General features: G+C 32.4%; 2 protein-coding genes across 3 annotated transcripts in view; both read left to right on the top strand.

Annotated features, from left to right (window-relative positions):
• LOC148612237 (small subunit processome component 20 homolog) overlaps positions 1-21,607 on the top strand; it is a 70,774-nt gene extending 49,167 nt beyond the window's left edge. For both annotated transcript variants that reach the window (XM_088593494.1, XM_088593495.1), the window contains 25 exons: positions 1,429-1,584; positions 2,357-2,512; positions 2,937-3,077; positions 3,834-4,105; positions 4,870-4,952; positions 5,798-5,997; positions 6,916-7,058; positions 7,779-7,935; positions 8,470-8,736; positions 9,482-9,636; positions 10,662-10,803; positions 11,020-11,136; positions 11,392-11,562; positions 12,409-12,540; positions 13,624-13,734; positions 14,308-14,457; positions 14,869-14,988; positions 15,777-15,839; positions 17,113-17,247; positions 17,933-18,050; positions 18,485-18,633; positions 19,358-19,576; positions 20,019-20,145; positions 20,473-20,618; positions 21,460-21,607. In XM_088593494.1, the coding sequence (XP_088449620.1) occupies positions 1,429-1,584; positions 2,357-2,512; positions 2,937-3,077; positions 3,834-4,105; positions 4,870-4,952; positions 5,798-5,997; positions 6,916-7,058; positions 7,779-7,935; positions 8,470-8,736; positions 9,482-9,636; positions 10,662-10,803; positions 11,020-11,136; positions 11,392-11,562; positions 12,409-12,540; positions 13,624-13,734; positions 14,308-14,457; positions 14,869-14,988; positions 15,777-15,839; positions 17,113-17,247; positions 17,933-18,050; positions 18,485-18,633; positions 19,358-19,576; positions 20,019-20,145; positions 20,473-20,618; positions 21,460-21,591 (3,762 nt within the window). In that variant the 3' untranslated portion in view covers positions 21,592-21,607. The remainder of the gene's footprint in view (positions 1-1,428; positions 1,585-2,356; positions 2,513-2,936; positions 3,078-3,833; positions 4,106-4,869; positions 4,953-5,797; positions 5,998-6,915; positions 7,059-7,778; positions 7,936-8,469; positions 8,737-9,481; positions 9,637-10,661; positions 10,804-11,019; positions 11,137-11,391; positions 11,563-12,408; positions 12,541-13,623; positions 13,735-14,307; positions 14,458-14,868; positions 14,989-15,776; positions 15,840-17,112; positions 17,248-17,932; positions 18,051-18,484; positions 18,634-19,357; positions 19,577-20,018; positions 20,146-20,472; positions 20,619-21,459) is intronic.
• Positions 21,608-24,916: 3,309 nt separating this feature from the next.
• Positions 24,917-26,886, top strand: LOC148612236 (uncharacterized). Its single transcript, XM_088595463.1, has 4 exons — positions 24,917-25,061; positions 25,290-25,468; positions 26,112-26,272; positions 26,787-26,886. The coding sequence occupies exons 1-4, from the start codon at positions 24,995-24,997 to the stop codon at positions 26,824-26,826; spliced, it is 447 nt and encodes a 148-aa protein (XP_088451589.1). The 5' UTR covers positions 24,917-24,994; the 3' UTR covers positions 26,827-26,886.

Genomic DNA, 26,886 nt, shown 5'->3' with positions numbered 1-26,886 from the left:
ATCAAAATGGTCTGTGGTGAAAAAAATACCATCGGTGCTTTCCGTTATGCAGCTTTTTCTAGTTAATCCATAGACTCATGTTCACAGAGTCAGTTCATGGAAGCTTAAGGACAACAAGCCTGATTTATCTAGATAACTCTGGTACTCTAAATTCCTAAGGTATTGCAAAAAAGCAAGTGTTGTGTAACTGATAATTAAAACTTGCAATGAATTCATTTGTAGTATTTTATCAATGACCACTGGCCTAAAATAAAAACAAATTACAGTATAGTTGAACCTTGATGTGTTGTACTCGGAAGAGTCAAAATCTTGGATAACTCGAACTAATTTCAAAGTCCCAGCAAAACTCCTCTTACTCCAAAACAATTTTACCTCCAGTGACTGGAACTCAGATAAATAGAAATCTTGGATAACTCAAAGTTTCCATCAGTCCCCTCCATTGGACTTCTAGGTTAATTTACCCTGATGTCCGGTAGTCAATTAATTAATTAGAAAACTGATTGCTTTAATACAAACCATGATCGGAGTGCATTTTTACAACAATTAGCGTGGCTTTTGAAATTATTGGTTGACACTTGTTATGGCTTGATTTATCCAGAATAGCGTCTGTAGTGAAAAGACACAAACTTTATTGATCACACCTCGATATTCACACTAACAGTAATATCAGATACAACATGTATTTTGAACAAAAAATTTAAATCAAACAGACGATAGTAGTTACGTGTATTTCGACAACTACATTCATTTCACCAATGAATCTGAAATTTTATGGTAGTACGCGTGTAGAGCACATGGTTTGACAAATCTCCTAATTGCAAAGCAGCATGTTTTGAAGTTATGAAGTGTTTGACATATGCAGAAATAAAAGGACATTTCCCTTAAGCACTTGGTGCCGTTCAGTACTTTAGGAGGTAGACCTAGGGTAAGGGACATAACTCTTGAAATCAGTGATATGTTTGTATCATGTTCAATTTCACCAAGGTCTATCAAGCTTTTATTTGAAACAGAATGAAATCAATCTTTGTTACTTTGATGCTTACATGAGATTGATATAATATGCAGAATACAAACGTTCTTATGATTTACAAGAGTTACGTCCCTTACCTTAGCTCTACCTCCTTAAATCATGATAAACCACACACAAAAAATATTCCCAAATAAAAAGCAGGTCATCACAAAGAACCCTGTAAAGTGAAGAACATGTACATGTACAAGTACAACAAATGATGTAAATGCAGAAACAATCATTGACCAAACTATTTCCGGGTTATACTTGACCTAGGATGTCTCATACCTATAATAACTCCACATATTTGACTAGTCCCTTCGACTTAACAAGGTTCGACTGTATTAAATTGATGTATTGATTTATGAATTGAAAGTTATTTGCAGGAAGACTCCAAAAATTTCTTTTACCATTTGCAGTTGAATGCCTGGGATCCTAAACGTGTGGAGGAACCAGATTATCTCCGTAGACTGGCAGGATTCAGGGAAGTTAATGCTGTGATAAAATCCATGACAACTCTTGACACTAATTTCTTATATGCAGTTCTAGTCAATTCATGTTTCTTCATAAAAATGGTGAGTGGTATAAAAATGTGTCCAGTTGAAGTACTTTCCTGTCATCAATTCATACCTTTAAAAACTATTTTCAAACTGATATTTTCAAGAAATTTTTTTTGATTTTTTAGCCTTTTTAGACAAGGATGTTATTTTACAATTTAATAATTAACAATAACGATATCCCTAAATCAACACTTTTATAGCAACTATTCTCTTTCTTTATTTGGACCCCTTTGATGTATGCTTGGTAGCATGCTCGCCTCAAGTGCAAGGGGATGTAGGTTCAGTCCATTGCTGAGTTATACTTATAACTTAAAAATCAGTAGTCACTGCTTCATTGCCAAGTGCATTGCTTATATGAGATAAAATATAAATTGGTTGCCTTGAAGCAATGTGTTAGAGTAAGTAGCCTATCTGTTGGCTATTGCTTCAGTGGGCTAACTCATCAAAAATACACCTCAGCATGTACAAAACAGGGTTTGTTTGATTTTTCCATTGTTCTTTTCCTAAAATGCATGATATATCTATTATAGGGCATACTGTGGAAGTACTATTCTTCGTGGGGTACCAATTTTCATGGTTTAAGGTGGGAAGGCCAATCCACGCAATATGATTCCCATTGAATGGGAGATTTCCATTGATGTGTACACTGCAAACCTCAAAACCATTAAATGCAAGAATTCACTAACTTGTGTTTTTTTCCCTTATCGACGAAAATTGGTATCTACGAATTATAGTACTTCCACAGTATATCTAAAAAATCAATCAATCAACTTTCTTTACTTACAAGGTTGATGACCTGTCGTTAAGAGACAATGCTACCAATTGTCTAGTAACCATGATAGCCCAGTTTGATCAAGTGGAGTATGATAGAAAGGTTTACTTTGAGATCATTGCACAAGGTCTTATACCAAAGATCAAAAAAGGACTAAGAAATAAAGATGAGGTAAGTTAGAAAGGGGAAAGGTTTGTAAGAGTGTATTGTTTACTGAGATGATAATAGAATCGGGCCTAGACTTCCATTTTACTTTAATCCTTTGCATGGGTGAAATAAGTTTAAATTAGAATTTAAAAAAAAAAAACCTTGTGATATTTCAGAAGGGAGGGGTGGGAATGAAATGTCAAATTTATCCTGAAAGTCACGCTTTTGTTTTATTATGTTTTTAAATCTTAATGCAGGTAAACAAAGAAAAAATCAAGTTTCATTTTAGTATTATTATTCCATTAAAGGTAATAAACTTAAATGTGTATTGTGTGATGGATTATGGATATACAAACCTGACAACTTGAACTGACTTACTTGTATTTGATGGACAATAGTTTTTTTTGAATGTATAAACTGATATTTGCACTAATGAATCATATTTCAGAATATCAGACATGAATTCATACTGCTGCTGTCCAAGCTGGTAGCTACATTCCCTACAAACCCAATATTTGCAGATCTACAGCTGTTAAGAGAAGAGAAGGATGTAGAGGCTGACTTCTTTGAAAATATTAGACATATACAGGTATTCAGATTGATATTATTATTATATGAACTGATGGAAGAATTCTCTGTTTCCAATTTTTAAAATGTAATTGTAAAGATGATAATTTTACTATACCAAAATTAGGAAATGTAAACACACATTTAATTAGCACTCCAGCTAAGAATCATGCGATTCATGGGTAAAAAGCCTACATATTTTTATTTTTGATATTATGTGTGAATTGCCATAGTAAACAGAATTAACATTCAGTTTTTCATATAACCTGTATACACTTCATCATATAAACCTATATAGCAACTTAATAACAAAAATGAAAATATGTAGCCTTTTTTTGGCGTGTATCACACTTTTCAGATTTTACATGATTCTTACAAGGGGTACTACTTAATATTTTACAACTGTGAATGGTGGACAAATGGTGAAAAGTGATACACAGACAAATATTGATCACATGAAATTCATATGAATCTAGTTTTACATGAAATTAATGTGATTATCACTTAAAAGAAATTCTATTGATATGAATTTTATGTGAACCCTGTCACAAAATTTATTTTCTTCATTCATGGTAAAGTTCAGACAAAATAATTTTGCCTTTTTAGATTTCTATGCCTTTTTAAAATATTTTTTCTATATGTACTGTCGTAAAAAATCAATAAAACCATTTTTAACATTAATTATAATTTTTTCTGTAATTACAGTTTTCATGTTATATTTATTGGTGATGTTTTGCCATATTGAAAAAAAAATATGTGAATATTTACTATGTTTTAGACTCACAGAAAATCAAGAGCTTTGCGGAAAATGATCAAACTGCTTGAGAACACAGCCATTAGAAAAGAGGTCATCATATCCTATCTTTTACCGATTGCTGAGTCATTCCTGTTGGATGAAAAATATTCAAAAACACAGAATGTTCTAGATTTGGCTGTTGAAAGTATGGGAGTATTGTGTAGACGACTTCCATGGCAACAATATGCAAATTACCTCAGGTTTTATCTTGGACAGATGCAAAAGAGGCTGGACAAAATCAAGCATTATGTTAAGTATGTAATAAATTCTTTCATGCCTATATTATTAGCATGCTCAGTTGGTACTTTTGCCAGGTAAATGTTAAACTTTCCTGTAAAAAGTATTAAAAGTTTTCAACAAATTTTAAGGGAAAATGTTGCACCTACATTGCCGAGGTACCTACTGAGTCTGCTAATGAAATAAGCACAAGTGTCTAATGATTTAAAGTGGTATTATTATTGTAACAAAAAAAAAAGGAATACTCATATCATATCATACTTCATTTAATTTCAAGATCTTAATTTTTAATTTAGAAATAGGTACCTTTTGACCATTGAATGCTACAAAGTATATTTTTGACTTGAAAAGCTCACAAAGAGAATAACCCTCCCCCCCACTTCAAATGGACTTAAATGAAAATATGCTAGTTGGATTATCTCCCTTTGGTATCATCCAACAGTAATAATATTCCTTCTTGCACATCTACATATGATACATGACCTTCCTATAAAATTTCATCGAAATCCCTTGTTGGGTTTGAGAAGAGTTGCACATACAAAGTTTTACGATGTAAAACCATTAATTTGGATTTCTCTCCATGGAGTCCTGACAGTTATTATATTCCTCTGTGCACATCTACATATGATACCCAACCTTCCTACAAAATTTCAATAAAATTCTTTGAGCGGTTTAGGAGAAGTTGCACTTATGAGAAATAGTCATTTTTTTTAATGATTAACTGTTGTTCAGGTTAGAGAATATTGAGGCTAATGTCAAGAATGCATGTTATTTTTTGTAGAATTATAGTTGTAATCTTGGATGCATTCCACTTTGATCTAAGGAATTCAGAATATGCAGAAAAAGGTGTTCCACAACCAGCAGGTAAGCCTCTGTTTAATACCATTTTACCAGAAGTTGTAGCGGTAATTTATAATTAAAAGCTGAGAAAAAAATTATGATATGTTTAACTGAAAAATTGAATTTATCTTCAGTATTCACAGAAACTTTTTAGTTAACAGATATTATGATTATAACTTGATTATGATTACTTTCTGTAAGAAGTCTCCTTGACATCATAGATAAAGGCAACCTTAGTTGATTATTTAATAAATTAATTTGAGATAAATACTGTAATCTGATTGGTTAAAATAATTTTGTTATATATCAATGGATAAAAAAAAATATTGACACGCCCCTATTCAATTAAATTCAGAGCTGCTTTTCTCATGCTTAAAGATAAAAATATGTTTTAAAATTAATTTATAAGAATTGGCAATAATAAAAATTTTGTCTATTGAAAAATAACATAAATTTTCCATGTGCATTTTTTGTTTACTGCACTTCGCACAATGAACAGTATGCACATGGAAAATTTATGTTATTTTTCAATAGACAAAATTTTTATTATTGCCAATTCTTAAATATGTTTGTATCCATGTAATGGTGATGATCAAGAATAATATTCCTTATTAGATTTTAAGGTAAGGGACATAACTCTTAAAAATCATTGGAATGTTTGTATTCAGCATTTTACATCAATTTCATGTAAGCATCTAATTAACTTGGATTCAATTTATTCTGCTTCAAACAAAAGCTTGAGAGGCTTTGGTGAAATTGAATATGATACAAACATATCAATGATTTCATGAGTTATGTCCCTTACCCTAGGTCTACCTCCTTAATTCGTATAAAAAATGTGGAAATACATGCTTGATATTTTATTTCAGCTGAAGCTAATCATGTAGTTGAAGATGATGAAGATGCTGACAAGGTAGAACATCCAGGGGATATAACTCTGCCACAAGAACAGACTGAGTCTGATGTTCCCCAAGGGAACCAGATCTGTTCTGAGGCTCTAGCTACCAAGATTCATTTGGCCATCAGTAAAGTGTTCATACCTATGCTACACAAGTATCTCACTGAAAAGGTAAGGTAATAGGTTACTGTAAATGTATTAATTCTCGTGGTTGCTAATTTTTGCGGATTCTGTCAAATGAACATATTCGCAGATATCAATTTTTGCAGTTTCAGAAAAATGATAAGCATTATATGATGTTAAAAAATCAATTTTACTGGTACTATTTTTCGTGTTTACTGTCAACCGTGAAAACAGCAAAAATTAGCTCACTGCGAAAATTAATACGTTTACAGTTTTTGATTGAAAAAAGTGTTAATTCGAGGTTGGCAGCTTTGAACCATTCAATTTTTTTGCAAATGATTTAGTTACGACATGATGAGTCTGGCTCACATGGTGATGACAGAATGATATTAAATAATCTTACTGTAAACCAACTTACTTTTGAGAGTGATATATTTTTGCAAATTTGGCGAGGAAGAAAAAAATCACAAAATAAATAGCTGAGACAAAGCCCTTTCGCTATGGAACAAATGTTGAACTGAGTGTTAGTTGGGAAAATAAATTATAAATTAATATCCAGAAATGCAATAAATGTATCCACAAAAATAAATGGGTTTACAGTTATCAAAGATACTGTAAAAGTTCTTTAATTTGTGGGTACCAATTTTCGTGGATTAGGAAAAAAAGACAAGTTAGTGGATTCTCGAATTCGTGGATTTGAGGTTTTCAGTATACACATCAATTGAAATCTCCTTTTCAATAGGAACCAAATTTCGTGGATTTGTCTTCCCACGAAAACCACAAAAATTGGTACCCCATGAAAAATAGTACTTTCACAGTACGTTATGTACTTAGATAGTGTCTTATGCATTGAAGAATGGAGGTGAGATTATTTATATTTATGTTTTTGTGTTTGGTTATATTATTCAAAATAAAGCACCAAAGCAAGCCTCTTATTATTCTATTGTTTTGTGTCCTTTATTTTAGATAAAAGCTGACGAGGAGCACAAAATGGCTGGTCTTTCACCATATCCTGAAGATAATGAGATATTACGTGTACCTCTAGCTCTGGCAATGGTCAAATTGTTACAGAATCTTCCTCAGAAAACATTAGAGCAAAGTTTACCAGGGTAAGACATGCATGTATCTTATATTTTCTTGAATAGTTGAGAATTTACAGTTTAAATTTCATACAACACACTATCATTACTAAATTGAAATTCTGTAGATTGAAAATATTATATTCCAGTTAACTAGTGGGTGGTTTATTTGAATCATCTTGTCCATGTGCCTGAATTTAATCAAAATTATCTTAGCTTTCAATGGATCGATTAATTCTAAAGGTGGTGTTTGGTTTTATATACATGTAGATGGGGCATAATGGTTGCTAGTGGATTTCAACTTCCTGTTTCATAAGACTTTGCCATTTTCACTATATAAAATGATAGAAAAAGCTTTTGTCATATAATTCTTGGCTCTCAATGGATGGATTGATTTTAAATTTGGTGTGTGGCTTCATGTTGATGTGCATACATTGCAAAAAGTTTTGGTTGCTGTCCAATATCAACTTCATGAACAAGTAGGGTATACCTAGCACGACAACGCAGGCAATATCAAATTGATGTACGAGTAGAGTATACCTAGAACGACAACGCAGGCAATATCAAATTGATGTACGAGTAGAGTATACCTAGCACGACAATGCAGGCAATATCAACTTGATGTACGAGTAGGGTATACCTAGCACGACATCTTGTTTTTATCTTTACTTTTTGTAAAAATTTGTCTGCCATTTACTTAAATCAATATAATTCGTTATTAGATGTTTAAATGCTGAATATTTCTTTCAGAGTATTGTTAAAAGTATGTAATTTCCTAAAATCAAGAGCCAAAGACATTAGAGTTACTGCCCGAGATACTTTGGTGAAAATAGCTCTATCTCTTGGACCTCGCTACTTTCCATACTTATTATCAGAGCTTAGGGGTACTTTAAGACGTGGATATCAGGTAAGAAATTTCATGATTTTTTGCACCGTATATTTTTCATAGTTTTTTTAGAAACTGTTCTGTTAGTGGGTATTAATAGAATAAATTCAGGAGAGTGGGCTGTATATTGAGAGAGTAACCAAGGGAACCCAGATTCGTGCAGAAATCAAAAGTATGCAATTCAGGGATAAAGACTAGACAGGGAAAACAGACACACATTAAGAACATAAAATAACAAAAATAATATGTACAGAGAAAGAAAAGTAAATGAACAACTTGGACTCCACTAAAAACTAGTAGCATGGACCAGGTGCACTGGTAGGGTAAGTGTCATCTATCTTTCTAGAAACACCTGCTGAGTGGCTCATAAAAAGTCAAATCTGGGGTAGAGCAAAGAGGAAAGAATGATTTGAAATGTTAATGTAGTATTGATGGAACTTGATTTTCATTACCAGGGCACTATCAAAAACTTTAAAAGGGTTTTGACTTAACAAATGTATTCATTCAGCCAACATGAAGATTTTATGGTTTTATAAAACTTTTAACCTTTTCCAGCTCCATGTCTTAGGATTCACAGTCAACACTTTGCTACGGAATATTGCTGAAGTGATAAACCCTGGTGATCTAGATTTCTGCCGTGCCAGTCTACAACAAATTTTCCATGAGGAACTATTTGGCACTGTGTCTGAAGAAAAAGATATTGATGCCATCAAGGGGAAGGTGTTTGAAGCCAAGACCATGAAGAGTTTTGAATCTTACCAGCTACTAGCCAGGTTTATTGGAATGGGGTCACTGGCAGCTTTACTTCAGCCTATAAAAGAGGTTACTACTGTGGTTAAATTTTATTGCAAATAACTGCTCATTATTCTAAAGATAGTGTGGAAGTTTGATTTCTTGTCCTTTATGAAAAGATTGATTGATTGTGGTTTAAAATCCTACGGCTGGTATTTCATGCATTTCAGTGTTAGAATGTTTTTCCAATTGAAGAAATCTTTTTTTTTACTAGTCTGACCCAAATTGCAAAGTTTTTATTGTGCTAGCTCACAGATACAGCAGCCTGCATGTCACCCAGCTCAGACACATTATTCTGACTCCCAGCCAACCAGTTGTCACTCTTTCTTCTGTATAGTGCTTGCTTGGGGAGAGCAGCAGTGGCTTTCAATTTTTAAGTCTTTGGTGTGACTCTGCTGAGGGACCGAACCACAATCACCTGCACTCAAGAAGAGATTGTTACCACGAGATCACTTAAGTGGTTACATGCAAGGAAGAAAATTTACAGAAATACTATAACTGCAGTATTATGTTGAGGTTATGAAATATATTAGGGGTAGTTGTGTATCATATGCATTGTTTGTCAAAGAGAAAATTTTAATTATGTGTTTCTTGGTGTGAATTTTGTTTAAAGATGCTATTTAGGGTTATGTAAAACTTCGGCTGTTTTTTCTTTAGAAATCAGTACCTTCAAAATTTTTATAACAATTTTGGAATTTTAGGGGAAAAAAATCCCCTGCATGTATTATATAGGAGTCAAACATTTTTGTAACTGTTATTTTTTTCTGTTTTTTAGGTATTAGACAGTACACAGAGTTTGAAGATTACAAAGAAAGTTCAAGAAGCATTGAGGAAAATTTCATATGGGTTGATAGACAACACAGCCATTGATGTGGAGAAAACAATGATCTTTACACATTCTCTGATAACCACACAAGAGGAACAGCCTAGGTAACTAACAGACCTGATTTTCTTTCTTTTTATCAAATCAGGATTTTACGGATATGACTTTTTTTATATTTACTTCAGATTTTGCCAATTTCCACTTTGTTTGTTGACCTTGTAAAATCGGGTCTGAACTAAATTAAAAATTGAAGAAAAAAATCATTCTACTTTTTAGATTTTTTCAAGTATAGATACATGTTGGTTCGTGGAGTCACCTGGTTAAGTAGCACTCCAGCTAAGGATCATGGAAAATGTGATTCATGGATAAAAAGCCTACATATTTTTATTTTTAAAATATTTTTTTGAAATGTCATAGTAAACAGAAATAAATATGTGGTGGTTTTCATATAGCCTGTGCTCTTAGGAGTTAAAAATTATATAGAATGCACGGTAAATTGCAAAATTAGGGGAGATAACTCTGTAAATGACACTCAAATACAATAGAATCTACTGGATTTTCATTGTTGATTATCTCCTAAGAGCAGGCAGATTTGAATGAATAATTACACATTTCATAATATAGACGCATAAAACAACTTGATTACAAAAATAAAAATATGTAGCCGTTTATGGGGTGTATCACATTTTTCAGATTTTGCATGATTCTTACAAAGACAGCTACTTAAGTTTTTCAGTTATTATGGAATGTTGTCATCTTTTTTAAGGTATTCTTTCATCATAACATATAATGGAGGAGTCAGACTTTCTTTAAGATATGATTCATAATTTGTCTGCTCAGTATGTGAAAATGATACTTTAAATGCATGTTTAAGGTACAAACATGTATATAACACAGGCAAAATAAAAGTATTATTGATGTTAAATATCTGTTAACCATCCATAAAAAAAGAATAATTTAAGGGACATATAAGACCATTGATGTTTTACATTCATTCTATGAAGTAGATATGCCATATTTTCCTCACACATGATACATCTTTCGCTATTTTGCCTGTGTATATGAATTAGGTATAATGTAAAAAGGAAAATTCGAGAACTTGACAATTGTAATTTAACTATGTGTATTTCAGTGTTAAGAAGAAAGAAGAAGATAAGCCAGGATTAAGACCTCCAAGTTGTTTATTATTACCACCTAAACCTGCCTATGGTGGAGGCAAACCTAAAGCTAATAAGAAAACTAATACACATGTGTTGGTAGAGTTCGGTTTAGAGGTGAGATTCATTTATAATCTTTTAAAAAGTGAAATATTTAGAGGAAAACATAATATATAAAGGAATTTCTTGGTCAGGATGCTCTTATAATATCAGCAAACTAAGATTCATGTATATAAAAAATTTGATAAATGATATTAATTTTACAAAGTGATGTTATTTGACTTGTAAGTTCAATAAGCATTGTTTCAGTAATTAATTTATTTGTTGTTGCAGATACTGTACATGTTGTTAAAGAGATCCAAACTGGTACCTAAAAACCAAGACCATGTAAGGTTAACAGATCCATTTATTGTCATCATTGGGGACAATCTACAGTCAAAGCATATCAAGGTAAACTGACTAACACAGACCATGCCCTCATATTAAAATTCTGAGGAAAGAGTCAGTTGTCTCTTGTACTTGTCTGTCTGTTATGGAGTATTTTATACTTTAACAGCTTGGCAAGATCTATTTAATGTAGGATTTATGTTCAAAACTTTCAATCTTGAATTATTACATAAAACAATTACCAATTATGAACATTTGTTGTCAATATGCAACCATTCAAGTTGCTTTAGTTTTTCAATTTATGAAATTCTATTTCAGGTGAACACAATGTGTCTAAGATGTTTAGGGTGGTTGTTAAAGTTCCCCTTACCAGCACTTAAATCTGGTATCAATAAGATAGCTGGTGGAATATTTGTTCTGTTAAAAAATTATGCTGCAGCTGGTGGTGGAAAGGGAGACAACTTTGAGCTGGTCTCATTGTTGTTCAAGGTACTGTATGACGAAAAATTTTAAAGACAGTTTAATTTGCACTCTTTCTGAGAGGTCCTTTCGAACTTGAAAATTAAAGCTTGTATTTTTTATGCATTTTATGTCATAGGTTTCTACATTTAGATTTGATGTTAATTTATAGGAATTTATTAGGAGGAGTATTTAAGTTTTTCAACTCAACTGAAGCTCAGTCCTTAAGTTGTAACCACTGTTTTTCACATTTTGCAGTGAAAATTCATGCACATTTAATCAACAGAGAGTAATTTTATTGGTATGGCTAATTTAAATTTTTTTTTACAAGGGGATTTTGCAATTGAATTAAGGAGGTAGACCTAGGGTAAGGGACATAACTCTTGAAAATCATTGGAATGTTTGTATTCAGCATTTTGCATCAATCTTATGTAAGCATCTATTTAACTTGGATTCATTTTATTCTGCTTCAAACGAAAGCTTGAGAGGCTTTGGTGAAATTGATTATAATACAAACATATCCCTGTTTTCATGAGTTATGTCCCTTACCCTAGGTCTACCTCCTTAAGTAGACAGTTTTGTTTATATTGTTGAAATCTCTTGTCAGTGGAACAGTGCTTCTCTCCAAGGTCAAGAGATGTGAAAATTTATTAGAATTTCATGAAAATAGTATAAAAGTAACATGTAGCTAAGAGGGTGATATCACATTTTTACCCCAAGAAAATTGTTGTCATCCCGAGGTGTAGCTGAGGGTGACAACGTAACAGACTATCACCCTCTGAGACATGTAATAAGGAATTACCTTTGTATTTAACTCAATCAAAATTAATCAAATTGATATGAAGTGTAATAAAATATGTTATTTTTACTTTATAGACTGTGACGGTATTAGTGAGAGATGTGAAATACTACATTATTAAAGAGAACCAGTTACATGTTCTACTAACCTTCTGTGAGGAAGATCTGTATGATCATAACAGACAGAGTACAGCATTCAGTTTGTTTAAGGTAATTTGATCCTTCATCATGGCCAAGGTATTAGAGAAAAACAAATTGGTAATATTTGTAAAAGCAAAAACCTGCTTAATATGAACAAAAATCGTCCATTCCAAGAGTCTATATGTATCGATTTTGACTAAAAAGGACTTAAAATTTGCCTGGTTTATACTGGTTTTTCTATTGAGGGTTTGATTTGGACAGATTTTACTATTAAATGTGAAAGTACTTTAATTCGTGGATACCAATTTTTGTGGATTAGGGAAGAAACTCAAATTCACAAATTCTTCAATTTGTGGTCTTGAGGTTTTCAGTATTCACTTCAATGGAAATCTTTTCATGGGGAACCAAATTTCATGGTTTGACATACCCACGAAAACCATGAAAATTGGTACCCAACAAACAATAGTACTTTCACAGTACCACAAATACAAAATAGTAACAAGTTAATTTAATCTATTATATCATTCTGTCAATGGACGGGTCATTCATATTAAATGCATTGTGAAGAATTAACAGTCCGCTGTACTATATTTGGAGATTTTTGTCAATGGAGGAGTCATTCATATTAAATGCATTGTGAAGAATTAACAGTTAGCTGTACTATATTTGGAGATTTTTGTCAATGGAGGAGTCATTCATATTAAATACATTGTGAAGAATTAACAGTTGGCTGTACTATATTTGGAGATTTTTATTTGGTTTCAGTTGTTGATTTGATGTTGGCAAATTTAGTTTACTAGCGTCACTTAAGCAGAGCCAGTAATTGAATATTTGCCACCGTCAAATTTACCACAGATTGACGACAACAAATATTCAAATACAATATGGTTATTACCATTATAATGTAATTGTCAAATATTACTGTGAAAATAACAATTGAAAATCGTTAAAAATAAATTTTGAAAATTTGAGACAGTCAGTAGTGGAATTGACGTTTTTTTGTTATTCAATGGAATCCTTTGATAAAACAAATGTTGCATTAGAATTGCAGTTTGATTATGAATTCTCTTAAGTCTGACAAAATTATTTTTGTACTGTCACTGAAAAATTGCAAATATTGGAACTACAAAAGTCGTTTTAATTCTGTTTCAGGCAATTTTGACAAGGAAACTACAGACTCCAGAGATAGAAGTGATAGTCACCAAGATAAGAGATATGTCTATAACTGCTGACTCAGCACATGTCAGGAGGGAATGTAGACAGGTAAATACTTGCTTTAAGCCTTTATTTTAATCGAATTTTTTACAAGTGATTAATTTTTATATGGCTACAATATTATGATATGAATTGACACTGTAGTTGTCTCAGTCTGTGATACCATCCATTTATACTTGGTTTATCCTGCAGTTATTTGATAATTAATGATGATTTAATTTGTTTTTGTACAATGAAAAATGAATTGATGTTTTGCCAATGCAAAAAAAGATAATAAGGTGTTGTTCAGTATGATTGAGTTGTCTTACAACTGTAATAGAAATTTTTGAGGAGTACTTTAATGTATCATATAATTTATGTTATGTACAAGCATGCTCATTTTGGGGTAAAATATACATTGTATTCATGGTTCAGTAAAATATTGAAAAACAATTTCTAGCAAAATGTTATTATCACTGAGTCAAGTATATTTTTGAAGTGAAATGTAGGTTAAATAACCCATGAACTAAAAAAATATTACATTTTTTTCTAATTTTTTGCAGCCGTTAATTCCAATTTAGTTTCAATTATAAAGTTATGTTAAATGAATTAAATGTTGTAGTACTTTTTTTTTTCGTTTAGATTATCTCCCAGTACCTAATGGATTATCCCCAGGGTAAAGCTCTAGCAGGACATTTAGAGTACTATGTTTCCCAGCTGTCATATGAAATAGATACTGGCAGAGAATCTTCATTGGAAATGTTGGCTACTATATTCTCCACATTTCCACAGGTATATACTTTTTAAAATATTGAGTATTGATTGCCTTAAATACAAGTATTCGTAAAACTTTGTGAATTGAAGTAAGAATATGTTTACGTAAAGCAACTGTGGATTTTAGCAAATACTGGATAAATGTAGTATTTGGTCATTGTTAAATAGATAAAAAAAAATCAGTTCACAATAAGTTATTAGTGATTTAGCTTCATTTGTAATGAAAGTGGACCCTTTCACAATAACTGCTCTAAGTACTAAGTCCCTTTGTTTGACATCAGCAAATAGAAAAGGGAAGAGCATGGACCCACTCAATTAAATAAAAAATAAAACCTCTGCATTTATTCAGAAAGGGGCTGTTGTGTGTATTTTGTGTGGTTCAGAAATACGCTTTCGCTCACCATGCCATGTTTATTTTTATCCATCTAGGTAATCCTGGTGAAATATTCTGGATTGTTCTTTGTACCAATGTCAGCAGCACTAGTCAATGACCCTTCACCAAAATGTAAAAAGTTGACTGCCTTGGCTATCAAATCTTTACTGCAACAGGTACGATACTAGTAAATATGGTTAATTTTTGTTAGTTATACTGTATATGAGAGATTTAATTGAATCAACAATTATACCCAAGCTTGAAAAGCGGGAGGTATGTACTGTTTAAGGTGTCTGCCCTTTCTTTTCTAATCCACAACTCATCTGAAACGGCTAAATGGAATTTTATGAAACTCACAGATTCTTTATTACATGATGCCATTTTGCACCTCATCTCCTATTTTGTTTTCCATCAGAATACTTAAGTAGCAGTCTTTATAAAAATCAGACAGGAGGTGATTCATGCATGTCAAAAAAACCCCGAATTCAGTTTTATTTCTTGTTCAAAAACCGTTACAGATCACATAACAAGTCATAGTTTTTCATTTGGATGTTGTGCTTTTGAGATAAAGTTTATATAGTTTGTACATGAAATTAGCAATTTGCAGGAGTTATCTTTCTTGATTTGGTTTGATTCGGTTGATTTTAGTGGGAGATAAAAGTGTAGTTTTTTCAGATCTAAATACAGAAATGACTATTGTCACAAAAGTATGGCATATGTAGGCCAAAAAACCATCAACTGATTCATGGGTTTTTCTACACCATGAATCACCTTACCATAGGCGGTGTCTGATTTTTATATGGACTGATACTTAAATCACTTCTGGGGTACCTTATATGGTTTACTAGGGAGGGGAGGGGGGTATCACCAAGTGAGCTTTGCTCACAGTTTTTTCTAGTTCAGTAATTAGTAAATGTATACTGTGATTTCATGTTTAGATATTGATATGTTTATTTTGTTACAGATTGATGAAAAAGCAAGAAATGAATTATTTGTTATGTGTATAAAATGGCTACAGGAGGAAAAGGTAAATTTATCTTTTTTTTTTTTTTAAAAAAACGAAACTAACGGTCCTGGCAGTCCATAGACTTAAGAGCCTAAGAGATGCCCTAGTAAGAGCAGGTATTTCATCTCAGCCCAAACAAAATACAACAGGCCAGTGTCGACCATGTGGAGATAAAAGATTTAAGACCTGTACTCAGATATTGCACACCAAAACCTTTAAAAGCTACTGCATACGAAAGGAATTTGCCATTTTTTGCGACGTGCCTTGCAAAACCGATGTGGTATGCAGTACGTTGGCAAAACAGAACAACCTTTCAACAGGCATCATTGCAGTGACTACAAATGCAAACCAGACCTCCCTCTAAGTCGCCATCTTAGATCTGTAGGACACACCCAAGTAGGATCTCCACAACATTGTTGTAACGATCATAGAACATAATAAAACTGGTCAAAATGTAAAAGAATGTCTCGGGAAAGCTTTTGGATGAAGAAATTACAAACAACTTCTCCAGATGGAATAAACGAGAAAAAATAATCCATTTTTAGGTCTTGGTCTAAGACTGGTACAGCACTACATGCTATACATCAATACGCCATACTACTATATTTTGACTTTTTTTTTAATTGTTTTCCACAGTTTATTTTTATTTCTAATTTTGATAAAAAGACCCCCTTTGTTATATTCATTCAGGCTCCTTATCATTTGCTTATGTGTGCCTTTGATAAAAGCACAATCACCCACAGCGTACATGATTCAGCTTCTGAATCTGTTTTGATCTTGAACTTTATGAGTTTAATGCTCAGAAAGTTGTATGAGTTTTATGCTCATAAAGTTTTATGACTTTTATGCTGAAGACGGATATCAGTTAACTGAAATATTCAATGTAAATTTTACCGTCTTCTGGTGATGTTAAACATATTTAGCGTTTATTTAATTTATTGTTATGTTTCGCATCGTTTTTAACGATCCATCACTCCGTAAGAGTGATTGTTGACTATTATTTAGATGATTAAATATATATAAAAACAACAAGAAATGACTAAAGTTTGAATCATTTTAATTTTTAGGATATGTCCTGCCTCTTAATGAGATCAGTCTGTCTGATGTGCATGTGTTTCTCTTTGCAAGTAATGTTTTGAAACCAGTAACTTGACAAATAGCTCACAAAAATTTACATAACTGTTTGTAAATGTAAATAGTGAATCTTATCTTTTTTTTAAAGTTATTTCCCATTGCTTGTAATGTCTAAAAGTTTGTAACTTGAAAAGTACAGAAATGTTAAATTGTTTTGTAGGAATCATTGCAAACATTAGGAGCCCAGACATGTGGTTTGTTTGTAGAAGTAGAAACTACCAAGTTCACATCAAGGTTATCTCAGGTTCTTCCCATTATTGATGAGGAATTTGAAAAGAGCTGCTCAGATACAGAGGTATGAATTCCTTTGGATAATGCATAATCTCTTGTGTTTAGTAGGAAAGATAACTGTTTTCATGTATTTTGAAGAATTCCAGACTAAGAAACTTTAATATGGTGATGATATGGTATGATCACACAGTTGTTTAGAACTTGCATGCTTTGAATATAAAAGTACATGAATACCACAGATTTGTAAAAATGTAATTTTGAATGCAGAAGAGTGTTGGATGCCAGGGGTTAGTTGCTTTGAATTCTCCTCTTTTGTAAAAAATTTTGTTAATATGATGCAAAACTGGCATAATTGAACAAATATTGGTTTGGAAACCAGAACCAACCCTACCCCACATTTTAACTGTGAAACCTGTCTAAACCAAACCCTTTTTGGACTTTCAGAGGTGTTCAGTTAAGAGAGGTTATCGGTTTACCGAGGTTCAAAATACACATTAATTGATATAAGGGGACTTCAAAAAGTGTGTAGTTTAGACAGGTTTTTGAATCATTCATGGTTCCCTTTAGACAGGTTTTTGGATCATTCAGGATTCCGTTTAGACAGGTTTTTGGATCATTCAGGGTTCCCTTTAGACAGGTTTCACTGTATTTAAATGTCTTGATATACCCCTGCAGGATTTTTTAGGAAAAGGATTTACTTTAAGTTTGGACAAAAAGTTAAACCCTTCAATTTCTAATCTATATTACAGGGTTCAGAAGAGCTGGACCATTTATTGTTTAGTTTACTGACATTACTGACCAAAGTTTGCCAGGAGTGTAACATACTAAGGGATAGACAGTATAACAAATATATGAACAGGATATGGGGTAAGTAGACAGCAAAACTATTTGGTATGCAGAATTGGTGACAGGCCTGTATTTAATTGGTAGTAAGCTTTGTATGAAACAATTAGGGTAGAGCTTCTAATACTGAGTCAAGACTGCGTCAGCAAGGTTTAAATTGGGTATCATATTTTAAATAAGTTAATAATTTTTTTAAGTCTGAACTATGAATTAAATGGAACTAAAACTGCAACTGTATATTTCAACTGTAATAAACAAGTATAACAGTAGACTGTATTGTCAAATTTAGTATAATTATCGACACTGTATTGTAGTTTTATTGTAAAATTTAGTGTAGTTATCAGCACTGTACTGTAGTGTTATTGACAAATTTAGCGTAGTTATTGACACCATATTGTAGTGTTATTAACAAATTTATCAATATTATATAACAAAATGATATTATTTGTACCTTACAGGTCATGTGAAAACCCTGTTGCTGTACCCACATAACTGGGTGAGAACATCATCATCCCAACTGTTTGGTCTGCTGTTTGCTGCTTGGAATCCTGAAGATATACTCAAATCACAGAGTTCAGAGTACTGGGGTACAGAACCTGTTCAAAAGGTTTGTGTCTGTTCTTAGGGGAAAAAACTGTAAGAGTTTAGAATATTTCACCTAAACTTGGGAATTATAGTGTTCAAATTTCTTGCCTAACTCAAAATAGTGTTCCTATTACTTTTAAAACTGATAATAGTGTACACATTTCTTGTCTGTCTCCTAGAACTACTTTCATTTCCTGTTATTGTTGATAGTGATGTCTAGAAAGTGTTGATTAGCAGTTTTGTTCAAATGTTCAAGGTTCTAAAACATGTTATAATTTTTCTGGTTTGGTCAGACAAATGAGATTCATACACTATCAAAATGTTTATTTACAATGAGTTTAAATATTATGAATTTTGTTAAATTAATCATATCAAAACACAATTTTACCAATCACAAGAACCATCACCCCAAAATAAAAAGTACTTCAGATGGCTAGTTTACCAGGTGGGGAGGTATTATGTGGTACCTACCAAAATGTTGCATGACCATCCGTAATGTTCCCCCTTCCCATCCCCCACAGTTTCCAGATGTTGACCTTAAGAACGGATCAATGAAAGTACCATAAAGTTCAGTTTAAGTTCAATTTTCAGCAAAATCCATAATATAGTTTAAGAGCTAGGCCATTTTGAACATTTGCCATCCCCTTTTTTTCACCATTACTAGTTGGCATATCACTTAATGTTCCATTTATGCCCTATTTTTGGAAATGGCTATTTCAACATTGCTTAATTAACATCTTTTATAGATTGAACAGCTGAGTGGTGATCTAGTCTCCCAACTCCAGTCACATTATTTAAATCCTGAATTAGCTGACCAGGTCATTAAAAACATGGTATATATAACCAAAGTGTCTAAACATGTATCTCTAAGTGAGGATCATAGACTATCATTACCGTGGATAGCAAGGAAGATGGTGAGAGAGGCCAATCATGAGGTTGTCAGTAATGCTGTTACAACAGTCAAAGTGAGTTTACTACCTGTTAGATTAATTAATTTGGAGACTCAATTTTGCTCCTATTCAAGTTATGCCTTGAATTTCTGAGGTTCTAAGTTGGACCTCAATATTCATTGAAACATGTATAAACCAAGCCTTGAATATTGTCCAAACCAGACATTTTTTTAAGTTTCATTGTATCAATTCATATGTATTTTTTACCTTGATAAACTGAACACCTATCTAAACTGGACCAAAAGTCCAAAAAGAGTTTGGTTAAGACAGGTTTCACGGTAGTTTTAAATGGCCAGTGAATATACTGATAGTTAAGGGTAGTGTCTTTTTTTTCCTTTCTGTTTCCTCTGTACTTTACACAACTTCAGATTTTCTTGAAAAGTTTTAACAAGATAAACCATTATACTATATTTTTACTTTTAATTTCTCAGTGTAAATGGTTTTTTTAATGTTTTAGAGAACTAGTGTATTTAAGTGGATAGCAGCTGTCAGTATAGACTTAGGAGAGGATTTATTAAGTTCTGTTCTCCAAATCTTACTTCCACCTCTACAGAGAGAAACTGCTGATTCCACTCCTAATTCAGGTACAGTTTAAAAGTTTGATCAAATGTCTGTAGAATTCTTTGTTAAACTGGTTAGAAATACTGAAGCATGACCTGACTTGAGCTCTTATTGTGAGGACCTCCTTTCCAGAACTCCTGTATCATCTACTGAAGCAATACTTACTCCTTATCGTGTGATATCTTTTTTGTGGTTTTTGTCTTAAACAGAAATAGAAGTGATGTTATTTACTCTAGAAAAAAATTTATTGTGCATTCTTATGCCTAAAAAGTTTTTTTTTCCAAACTATTTTACTCATCTGTACATATAAACTGCACTTGCTCATGTCTTTCGTAAATTTTTAATTTCAGATGTGGAATTAAAAACCTTAGCTCAGGAAGTGATAGACATTATCAAGAATGTTGTAGGGGTAGATAAATTTACTGAAGCATATGCAGAGGTGATGAAGAAACGTACCGTTAACAAGGAGACAAGGAAAAGAAAACAAGCTGTCACTGTATGTACCATATTCTTTCTTAATTTTAAATTATATTGAATTTTGATGGTTTTGACTTACTATCTATCCAACTTAGAGTAAGGTTCAGCTAAAGTCAAAATCTAGGACATTAATTGTTAAGATAATTTTAGTCCAGATGCTAAGAATGTAATTATTATGCTCCTGTAATTCTACGTGTAGGCATGTTTCCTTCCTTCACAAAACATTTTTTCAAGAAAGTTTATCAAGCTTGCACTGCATAATACATTAAGGAATGGGACTTTATGAATTTCAGACTTCAAATCTTGTTTTTGACAGCTGTAGCTCTAAAATATGTTGTTTACACTTTTGTTGTTACTGTTATATAGAAGTTATAACTGACTTGTGTTTGTATGTTAAGTACATTTAGAGATTCATTTAGCAATGTTTCAGGACTAAATTTAATTTATTTATTAAAAGTATGAATGAAACAATTTCATTAAGGGAAAGTTCTAGATATTGACTTAAGCTGAACCTTAAAGTACCTACGAAACAATAGAAAGTTTTAATCTTCTAGATAATTGTCCGGTTGACTACTCATGACGTTTTATCACATAATTGTAATTTAACCAAGAAAAAACTCTTATCCCCCAATTTTTTTCAATTTTTTTGTTTTTTTGTTTTTTTTGGTTTTTTTTTTTTTTTGGAAATTGAAAAAAATGTAACATAAACTAACAATTAAAGGTGCCTCTGCTTATTGTGAACACTTTGATGTGAAATTTTGAGATACAAAAAAGAATACATACTGCCACTCTTTGCAGAGAAAACAGGCTGTATTATCTCTTGTAGATGCATCTATTGATTTTTTAAAATTTTATTTCAGGCTGTCACTCATCCAGAAATAGCAGCAAGGAGAAAATTGAAGAAAAATTTAAATAAAAAAGAAGCAAAGAAGAGAAAAATTGACGAATTCAGAGCAAGCAAAAAGATTAAACGAAAAAAACTTCAACAATAAAAAAAGATTCTTTTTACACATACTGTATTCCATTTGTTTGTTTCCACATGTAGTTGTGCTGAATTATTTACTGTAATCATGGTAATTTTGGCAGTGTGTTTAGTGTCAGTCTTTGTAAAAATCAGGCAGTGGTTGAAATATATGGTATTGAAAAAAAAAAACACCATTTGCACAATTAGAATCAAGGAAAAAAAGACAATATTTTCCATATCATGTTGGTGCATTGAGTTACAATTTCATTGAAATGCACTGAAAATGAACATTTCAAGGGCAGATAACTCTGTCAAAACCCTCATTTTTCTTGCATTCTATTGAAAAAATTCTGAGCAAAGCCAGTGTAGCTTAAGAAGTTGGGAAACCAAAAAAAAAAAATGGAATATTCATTATAATAGTAAATTATAAAATAGAGATGCTCATGAAGAAAGATTACACTTATTCTTAATAAATTAAGTAGTACTCCAGCTAAGAATCATGCAAAGTATGAAATAGGTGATAGGGTGATACACCCAAAAAAAAGGCTACACATTTTTATTTTTGTGATTAAGTTGCTTTATAGGTCTATATGATGAAATGTATAATCATTCATTTCAACCTGTCTGCTTTTAGGAGATAAGTCATGTTGAAAATCTAATTTTATTGTCATTGACATAGTTATCTCCCTTCATTTTTTCTAAAATACATTCTATATGATTTATCTTATGAATAGGGGTTGTATGAAAATACACGTTATTTTCTGTTTAGTTAAATAAAATATCGAAGATAAAAATATGTAGGCTTTCCAACCATATAATACATTTTGCCTGATTCTTAGTTGGAGTGCTACTGAAGTGTTTTAAAAGGTTGATGACAACACTGTCACATAGCAAAATTATGTGTATTAGATGCTGCATCCAATCAGAAAATTTGTTACTTCTGAAGTTGCATTTTAAGAATGTACATGTGATAAGACTCTGGACTTACAGGACTTCGGTAGCCATATCCAGTTTTCTTATACTTTGCTTTGCAAGAGGTGTATAGTTATCATGGTGCCCTATCATTTGTCACAACTTTTTCCATTACAGTTTTCTCTTCATCTATTTATCATGACCTCTTAATATTTCGACTGAAACTTTACATGTTTTGAGATTTTATTTCAGACAGAATTGACATCAATTATTTGTTTGATGTCTTAGTTTATATTTTGATGATATGGTTACTGGGATGGGTAGCAGGAGTATCCTTTAGTGAGCTTTATTTACAGTTTTTCTTGTTCAAAATAACAAATATAGGTGTTAAACATTAACAATACCTCAAAATGGACAAAAGTATCTTAATTTGATTATAATAAATGGTCAATAGTGCATGTAATTCCATTACTTGGTTTGCTGTAAGTTTTGTTGTCAATTGGTGGCAGTTTCAGTTATCATCTATTATCTGTAATAGTTAGCCTCATATTTCAAAATCCCCCTTCTTCATTTTCATATTCATAGAGATCTTGTCCTTTTCTTGGAGAACATCATCTCCATTTGTAGGAGACCCTAAAAAGTCTTACCTGGCAGAATTCTAGATATGGCAATTACAGTGAAACCTGTGTAAACCAAACCATTAAAGACTGAGAATTTGTTCAGTTTAGACAGATGTCTTGTTTACTCAGGTTTAAAATACATTAAAAATGATATGAAGAGACTTTAAAAAGTGTCTGGTTTAGACAGATTTTACCCAGTTCAAAATACATCAAAAATGATATGAAGAGACTTTAAAAAGTGTCTGGTTTAGACTGATCAAAAATGATATGAAGAGACTAAAAAGTGTCTGGTTTAGACAGGCTTTCAATTTATTCAAGGTTTGAATTAAAAAGGTTCCACTGAACTGGTATAATAAAAAAATTAAAAATGGCATGGATCCAATGAAAATATCATATCCCACTGACAATAAAAGTTGATTTGCTATTCAATTAAGGCAAGTGTATACGTCAAATGTGTTCCAGTTTCTGTGATAAGCACACGAGTTTATGCATGAAGATCTTTTCAGGGGTGAAATCCATACACTTTGAAAAGGAGGGTTTGATCTGAGATTCCTCAAAAAGGGGTGCTAGGACATTATATAACTTTTTTTCTCAATTTTACATATCTATATGAAAACTAAGTCTCTAGATGATTTGACAATATATCTAGATATTAAAAAAAACATCTAAGGGACGACCATTTGATTCTAAAAGGGGGAATGCCTTGCAATTTTTTTTTCATTTCAGAAAAGAGGCAAGTTAGATTATTCCTTTACGCTATAACCTTGGTTAGGTTATTTATTTTCTATACTCAAATGAGAGTCCAAAAAATTATTTTTTATGAATAGTTTAAATACAGCTTAAATTCAAAAAAAAAGAAATAGTATAATATATATATACTTTTAAAGATACTAAATATGCTAAAAGACTATAGAGGGTTGTGGTATATATATATATGTGTGTATATGACTGGTATACTCAGTATAAAAAATCTCTAAGTTTTAAGTCGGGGTCAAAATATTTATTTTCTGATATGATAAGCCAGTTTTTCATTTCTAGCATAATGAGTCCGATCATTTATGTTCAATATCTGCCAGTCCCACCCCCATCACCCCTCAAAATCAAATGACCCCCCCGATGAAACCATCGCACCTTTGGTATGAACCGACACTTCACTCCCTGATGAAAAAGTGCAGTTTTTCATGCAAATGAATTGTTGAAACATTTAAATTGATTCACAAAGTATCCAGATCCTTCTCGTCAAAACATTATTACGTTTTCATCTATACGTTTTTTTTTTATTTCAAAAGTTGAAAATATGACAAAAATCGTCTAGTCGGATTAATTTAGATAGAAAAACCGTCTATAACTCGAGACAATCTCAATATTGAACTGAATCGCCACACACAGTCACGTGCATTTGATTGGTAGCATGAAACATAGGTATAATGTCGCATTTTGGATAAACGAAAAGAGGTCTGAGTACTAAACCCAATCTTCACAAGGTTTAAGGTATTCTAATTTTAGTCCATATGCATCTTTTTCTCCACAGAGGCTCAAGTTACCATTGTAATATGAACACGAAGCAGTGTATTAGTGTTAATATACTCGTATGGCTAAATGTTTGAACGTAGGAGTAAGTCCATTTGTTTTCGAACATTCTACATCGTTTCTTTGCAGGCGCAGTCGATTTGTTGGTCATAATTTTAAAGGGCACCGTATAAAGAATGTAATAAATCTAGTCATTGCAGTTTTATTTTTATTTCATAACTTATCAATAGTCCTTAAAAGCTGAACACAGCATCCTGTTTAAACCCTAATTTATTGTTTTTGGATATTTCAATGTATAATGGTGCAAATGCAATGAAAATAATCTTTACTAATCTCTATTAAATTTATAAGTTCTGCAGTCGGAGAAATATGAGGACACGATTTGTTTTGATTCTGTTGTTTTTTCTTATTGGCCTTGTACCTTGCTTCGCAGAAGGTAAGTCACTGCCTTTAAGTCCTTAGTGCCCTTGTACTACAAAAGCATTTAGTTCATTTCTCATTTTGACAAGAAAACATTTAATGATCCGTGTTTAAGGCATAGAGCTCGCTTCTCCTATTTGAACTTCCCAAACCAAATCAGCTCCAGACAACACACTTAAATTTTATAACCGCTTATCTTCTCTAGGATGAAACACAATTCGATAGATGTACATTGTCATTTCAGAATTCGGGTTGTACATCTGTCCGGATTTTGAAGAAGAAACTGACGACGGTAAATGTTCTTTCACCATTCCCCAAACTGATGGAGATTCACCACCAATACTGTTACAACAAAGGGCTATTGTAAAAGTCGGGGATGTCTGTTATGACTGGTATGACGATGAAACCGAATCTGGCAAATTGGTAAATTATATGGAATTCTATGGGCAAATACTTCTACTGTATCTGTCTGTACAAATTTTTTATATGATTCCTTCTGTAATTTACTATATAGATGGTTAAAGAGCTCGCATACGTTTTGCTTGTTTAAGTGTATACATGTGACGACTCTAAATAAAGATTCCTTCACTGGGCAAGACGTGGTGAGTCGAAAAAGGACACACTGCAGAAAGTCTAAATGATATAACTAAACATCGAAATTCTGGTATAATGGATAGTGGCGGATCCAGAGTTTTAAGTAAGGGGGGGGCAAAAAAATTTCTTGACAGGATCACCGGTGAGGATCACGAAGTGATACGAATTTGATAGGGGTGGGGGCATGCCCCTCCCCCGGCCCCCGCCCCCAAGAAAATTTTGAAATATTAAACCTCAAATCCTGCAATCTGATGGTATCTTGAACAATTTTTCAACAATTTTTTAAAAATGCAATTTTCTGAAGGGGGCCGAACCCCCGCTCCCCCCCCCCCCTGGATCCGACACTGATGGTCCAAATTTTTAAGGGTGCCAAACATGTCCTCGCCTAGATTAATCGATTTTTTTTACAGAGTCGTTTATGATAACAAAACCATCTAATTTCATTGTCATTCAACGGTCTTTTGTTTTTTAGCTATCCTCATCGTGTAATGATGCTCATTTTCGTTGCTGTTTGGAGTATGACAAATTGAAAGATCAAGATGAAACTGAATGTGCCGATAAAATTCCAATGTTTTTGAAAAGTTGGAAAGCCATAGGGTTCACTTATCAGTTAATGGGATTTGATAGTAAAAGGTATTTAATTATGATGTACGTCGCATGGAAGTAAATTTAATTCTTGCATACCAACAAACTTATAACGTGGTCTTCTTTCCGACCTTGCACTTTTTGTTTGGCAAGTAGGCAAGATATTGTTTCTCGTACAAGTGTCTATCATCATAATAGCTGATTCAAATTTTATTGGTATAACATAGAAATTTAAATGAACCTTGAAGTTACCCACAATTGGTAAAAAGGTGGGGGGGGGAGAAAAGTTTTGTTTCCAAATTTTGGAGAAAAAATATATAATTTGTAGCTAGCATTGCATAAAAAAGGGCATGTTAATCTCTCCGCAGTAAAGGTATTAATTTGAAGAAAAAAAACAGTTGTCTTCGAAAACACATGTTTTTATGATTAAACAATCATAGCTTCCCTCTCCCCAAGGATTAGAACATCAAATGGTTGATGCTTTATTAATTACTGTTCGTATTTATAGAGATTTCATCCTTAATTTGGTGAATATTTATGTAATTTCTATCTTTACTTTCAGATTTGCCGAAATACTTGCCAGATTTCTGAGAAACTGTTAGGACTGCTTATCCAAGTAACGCTACAAATATTGTTTACTTGAATAAAATTGGATTTTAAAA

The sequence above is a fragment of the Perna viridis genome, chromosome 7 (assembly GCF_037379345.1).
Source record: "Perna viridis isolate PV_CMFRI_1.1 ecotype Kerala chromosome 7, ASM3737934v1, whole genome shotgun sequence".
NCBI lineage: Eukaryota > Metazoa > Mollusca > Bivalvia > Mytilida > Mytilidae > Perna > Perna viridis.
Note: the sequence above shows the minus strand (reverse complement) of the source record. Positions and strands in the feature narration are given on the sequence as shown.